The sequence below is a fragment of the Panthera tigris genome, chromosome A3 (assembly GCF_018350195.1).
Source record: "Panthera tigris isolate Pti1 chromosome A3, P.tigris_Pti1_mat1.1, whole genome shotgun sequence".
NCBI lineage: Eukaryota > Metazoa > Chordata > Mammalia > Carnivora > Felidae > Panthera > Panthera tigris.
Window position 1 is genome coordinate 104,425,291 of NC_056662.1, and position 5,997 is coordinate 104,431,287.

The window sequence follows — 5,997 nt, forward strand, 5'->3', positions numbered from 1 at the left end:
TAAAGTGAATATTCCTAAAATTCCTCCAACTTAAGGAAATTGAACTTCTAATACTTTCAACAAGCGGGGGTGGGAGGGAGGGAGAGGAGGAGGAATACACATTATGTTTAAAACAACTCAAATGTTTTTTAAGAATTCAACATCACGGGGCACCTGGGTGGCTCAGTTGGTTGAGCATCAGACTCTTGATTTCAGCTCAGGTCATGGTCTCACCCTTTGTGGGTTCCAGCCTGGCATGAGGTTCCCCCCTGACCGTGCAAGTGCATGCCAGTGCGGGGGCCTGCTTGGGATTCTGTGTCTTCCTTTTCCTGCCCCCCCCCCACTTATGCGCCCACATACTCTCTCAAAATAAACTTTAAAAGAAAAAAAAAAGAATTAACTATCACATAATTTATATATATTTTTTGCAAGTGACACTAATATTATTTTAACAAAAACAGCTATGTCTTCTCTGAATTGTCAGCATTAAGCTTAGAGCAGGATTTGTGGTGGAGCTGCCTTAGGTGGTCTCTGCAAATAGGTCCTTAGCATCCCGTGCCTGCCACCGTGATCTTGATCGAGCGCCAAGGCCCTTGAGGGGTCGCATGGGAGGTTTCCACTAGCCCACAAGCGACAGCATGGCAGCCATCCCCTCCAGCGGTTTGCTCATGGCCACCCACGACTATTACCGCTGCCTGGGTTCCACTGCCAGTAACAGCTCCTGTGGAGGTGCAGAGTATCCTGGGGAAGCCATCCCTCACCACCCCGGTCCCTCCAAGGCCGACCCAGGTCACTGGATGGGAAGTTTCTTTTTTGGGAAGTCCACCCTCCCGTTCATGGCAACACGCTCGGAATCTCCCCAGGCCTCCAGCGACTTGATCGCCTGTGACTTGACTCTGGAAGCCATGAGGAAGCAGCAGCCTGGTGGCCAGTCTGGCAAAGCGAACACCGGACACCCGTCCCCAGTCCTGAGAGGCCACTGGCCCTCTTCAGGAGGCGCTAGGCTCATCAGAGACCTTCCTGTCCCCTCCTCTCTCCACGTAGACTAGGCAGGCTGCAGCAAGTGGTTCTTTTAGATCAAAATAACAAAACACCAAAAAGGAAGTCAAGAGAATCCCACTCTTTACTATCCAAGCCACACACAAGCCTTCCTGACACCCTGTAATCGTGTGCCTTGCACCAGGTGGGAAACAAACTCCAAGCGGTCGGTCAGTTTAAAAAAAAAAAAAAAAAGTATAATATAAGCTTACATTTTATCCTATTTAGGTGTGTTCTTCCTAAACTCCTACAGATTTACTGATCAAATAAGCTAGCACTGCTTTTATTTAATGTTTAAGAATATGAAACATTTATGGGGCACCGGGATGGCATAGTCGGTTAAGCATCTGACTTCAGGTCAGGTCATGATCTCACGGGTTTTGAGTTCAAGGTTTTTGAGCTCTGTGCTGACAGCTCATAGCCTGCAGCCTGCTACAGATTCTTTCTCTGTCTCTCTCTCAAATATAAAAAGATAAATAAATAAATAAATAAAAATAAAATTATGTTTAATCAAATTGAATCATTATTCTGATAACCTTTCATTTCAAGAGTAATTATATTTTGCTGTGTATCAACTAGAAGATAGTGTCCGATAACTTTAGGTAACCTAAAAATCTTAGATTGATTCTAAATTGGGTTTGATAATGGATATTCATTTAATTCCTAAATAATTTTTTAGTAAAATAAAATACTGAAACATTATTTCAAGCATAAGTTTTAGTTTATGTATTTTTGCCTCTTTATATGGTACTGAAGGATGGATATATATATATGTGTGTGTGTATGTGTGTGTGTGTGTGTATATATATATATATATATATATATATATATTTAGGTCTATTAATAAACATGTTCATTTTTGCCACCTTGAGAAGTTGCAATATAATGGGTGTGTATGGATATAGAAAGTTGTACTTTTGCAGAAAGAAATTTACATGAGTTTGGGTCAAAACTGGCTAAGCACTGATTGGTTTTTTGACATGATATTCAAAAAAAGCTTTAGAATCAAATTATTATACTGATCCAAAATCAGAATTTGGCTTTCTCTGTTAAAATGACAAAATTTTCTTGGATTATCAGTCTCCTCTTAATAAGGACTTGGTTAAAAGTTTTCTTTACCTTCTAGTTATCTGCTTAGAGGGCAAAGATTCTGTGTCTTAAAAGAATAAATTCTTGGGGCACCTGGGTGGCTCAGTTGGTTCAGCATCTGACTTCGGCTCAGGTCATGATGTCGCGGCTCCTGAGTTTGAGCCCCGTGTCGGGCTATGTGCCGATGGCTCGGGGCCTGGAGCTTGCTTCAGATTCTGTGTCTCCTTCTCTCTCTGCCCCTCCCCTGCTTGCACTCTGTCTCTCTCTCTCTCAAAAACAAATAAACATTTAAAAAAATTATGCTTTAGGTTGACTATATCATGTCCTTGATTATTTAAGAGAATAAAGTCTCACTTTTGAAAGAGCAAAGGTTCTTTACGATCATGTTTCCTTTAAAAATTGTTTTACTATTGGGGCGCCTGGGTGGCACAGTCGGTTAAGCGTCCGACTTCAGCCAGGTCACGATCTCGCGGTCCGTGAGTTCGAGCCCCGCGTCAGGCTCTGGGCTGATGGCTCAGAGCCTGGAGCCTGTTTCCGATTCTGTGTCTCCCTCTCTCTCTGCTCCTCCCCCGTTCATGCTATGTCTCTCTCTGTCCCAAAAATAAGTAAAAAACGTTGAAAAAATTGTTTTACTATTATTTAAAAACATTTTTTAATGTTTATTTATTTTTGAGAGAGAGAGAGAGAGAGAGAGAGAGAAAGAGCACGCAGGGGAGGGGCAGAGAGAGAGGGAGACACAATCTGAGGCAGGCTCCAGGCTCTGAGCTGTCAGCCCATAGCCCAATGCAGGTCTTGAACCCATGAACCATGAGATCACGACCTGACCTGAAGTCGGATGTTTAAACAACTGAGCCACCCAGGTCCCCATGTTTTACTATTATTTTAGTTAATTGTGGGAGTCAAGGGGCACCTGGCTGGCTCAGTTGGAAAAGCATGCAACTCTTGATCTCAGGGTCATGAGTTCAAAGCCCATGTTGGGTGTAGAGATGACTAAAAATAAAAAAATAAATAAACTTAAAAAAATATATATGGTAGGGGCGCCTGGGTGGCTCACTCCATTGGGTGTCTGGCTTCTGCCCAGGTCATGATCTCACAGTTTGTGATTTCGAGTCCTGTGCTGACAGCAGAAAGCCCACTTTGGATCCTCTCTCTCTCTCTCTCTCTCTCTCTCTGCTCCTTCCCTGCTCACTCTCTCAAAAATAATTTTAAAAAAATATGGTATCCAAATATTGTTTTACAGTAATCCATAATCCTACCTTAAGTGCTCAAAACTCCTGGCGGAAGCTTTTGATATTTTGTCCTCCTCAAATCCTCTCTTAAATGCATATAAATAAGTGAAAGAAGCCAATCTGAAAAGGCTACATACTGCATGTTTCCAACTAAATGACATTCTAGAAAAGGCCAACTATGGAGACAGTAAAAAGATCAGTGGTTGCCCCGGGGTTTGGTGGGGGTGGAGTGGGGCAGGGAGGGGTGTGGGTAGAGATGGAGAGTGGGGGAGCAATAGGCAGAGCACAGAAGAATTTTAGGGCAGTGAAAATACTCTGTGATACCATAATAATGGATACATGTCATTTATTTTATAAATAAAATCTTTATTAAAAAAAATCAAATTCTGAAGATTATCTTTCACACCTAAAACTGTCTTTGAGATTTCCCAGAGGGTCTCCAGAAAATCATTTAGGATTTTTTTTTTTTTTAATTTTTGTTGTTGTTTATTTATTTTTGAGAGAGACAGAATGTAAGTGGGTTGGGGCAGAGAGAGAGGGAGGCACAGAATCCAAAGCAGGCTCCAGGCTCTGAGCTGTCAGCACAGAGCCTGATATGGGGCTCGAACTCATGAGCTGCGAGATCATGACCTGAGCCGAAGTCGGACACTCAACCGATGGAGCCACCCAGGTGCCCCAAGGATTTTTTAAGTTTGTAAAAAGAGAGGTATTACAATTAGGCTTATCTGATACATTACTATTAATGAGTAGCACAGAAAGGTTTGTTAAATGAAGAGATGCTTTCATTCAGGTAAAATGTTATTAACATAAGATTTTCATAAATTGTATGCTGTACAGGAAGTTCTAGAGAACTGTCAGTGCCCTAGCTGTCTATGACAGGTTTCCATTTATCAGAGTCCTAGTGCTGCTTTGCCTGATATTAGACAAAAACAGGTTAGTGTTATTAATCATAATTTGTTAGTTTTTATTTTTATTTGTATTATTTTTTAATGTTTATTTTTGACAGAGAGAGAGAGAGAGAGAGAGAGAGAGAGACAGAGCATGAGCGGGGGAGGGGCAGAGAGAGAGGGAGACACAGAATCCCAAGGAGGCTCCAGGCTCCGAGCTGTCAGCACAGAGCCCGATGCGGGTCTTGAACCCACAGACCGCAAGATCATGGCCTGAGCCGAAGTCAGACGCTCAACCGACTGAGCAATCCAGGAGCCCCAATTTGTTAGTTTTTAAATTGTTAACTTGGTTGCAACTTTACTTCTTTGATTCAAATCCAGTACCTTGTAGGCCAGTGTGTTTTTTGCTTTTTAAGTTTTATTTATTTATTTTGAAAGAGAGAGAGCACAAGCTGGGAAGGGACAGAGTGGGAGAGAGAGGATCCCAAGCAGGCTCTGTGCTAGTGCAGAGCTTGACACAGGACTTGAACCCACGAACCATGAGATCATGACCTGAGCTGAAATCAAGAGTCAGATGATTAACTGACTGAGCCACCCAAGTGCCCCAGGCCAATGGTTTTTTAAAAAAAATTTTATGTTTATTTATTTTTGAGAGAAAGACAGAGCGCCAGCAGGGGAGGGGCAGAGATAGAGGGAGACACAGAATCTGAAGCAGGCCCTGGGGTCCAAGCCGTCAGCACAGAGCCTAATGCGGGGCTTGAACCCATGAACAGCAAGATCATGACCTGAGCCAAAGTCAGAGGCTTAACCGACTGAGCCACCCACGCACCCCAGGCCAGTGGTTTTTGATTAGAGATTCACATTGCTTATCGTGGGGTTTTATTAATACATAGGCATTTATGACCTAATCCAAATTTACAGAGTCTCTTTCCTTGATATTCTTAACATATTCTTGGTGTCAAAGGAAAGATCAAATCCAGATTTAGTAAGGAAAGATTTTCTCTGAAGGATTACTACAAGGGCGGCAGTGGAGGGGGGACACTTGCAAGGAGGGGTGAGGGCCGGCATATGTGACTACTGCAACAGGGAGAACCCTAAGACCTGCATGTGTCATGTTGAGTTAGGCAAAAAGAGCTTTTCTTTTATAGAAAAGAATGAGTGTCAGGAAGTGAGATGAAAGGCATGATAGGATAGTAAATCAGAGTGTTTTACCCTGAGGCCAGCCTATTTCACCCTGAGGCCAGGGTTTGTGTGCTCGCTCAGGCTGAAGTTCGTGGGCTCGTGGGCCAAAGTTCAGGGGCCTATGGAAAGGAGAGAATCTTAACCAAAGTTTGGTTAAAAAGCATATTGTTGCCATTAATCAGTGGGGGACAAAACAATTCAGCTAATCCTTCATGAGTCAAAGCTCAATGAACTCCAAAAAAGATAAACTCAAAGAGACCCACCGGCACTGACACATATTAGAAGCAAACTTTCAAAAGACAAAGGACAAAGAGAGCATTTAAAAAGCAGTAACAGGGGTGCCTGGGTGGCTCAGTCGGTTAAGCGTCCGACTTCGGCTCAGGTCATGATCTTGCGGTCCGTGCGTTCGAGCCCCGCGTCAGGCTCTGTGCTGACAGCTCAGAGCCTGGAGCCTGTTTCCGATTCTGTGTCTGCCTCTCTCTGGCCCTCCCCCGTTCATGCTCTGTCTCTGTCTCAAAAATGAATAAACATGAAATAAATAAATAAATAAATAAATAAATAAATAAATAAAAAGCAGTAACAGAAGAGTGAAT

General features: G+C 42.9%; 1 protein-coding gene across 1 annotated transcript; it reads left to right on the forward strand.

Annotated features, from left to right (window-relative positions):
- The first annotated feature begins 496 nt into the window (after positions 1–496).
- LOC102970524 (pancreatic progenitor cell differentiation and proliferation factor-like) lies at positions 497–1,028 on the forward strand. Its single transcript, XM_042979850.1, has one exon. The coding sequence runs from the start codon at positions 618–620 to the stop codon at positions 1,026–1,028; it is 411 nt and encodes a 136-aa protein (XP_042835784.1). The 5' UTR covers positions 497–617.
- Positions 1,029–5,997: the final 4,969 nt, after the last annotated feature.

What these genes read in the sequence shown, in the direction of transcription:
- LOC102970524 (XM_042979850.1), top strand. Translation starts at nt 618, where the DNA reads ATGGCAGCCATCCCCTCCAGCGGTTTGCTCATGGCCACCCACGACTAT.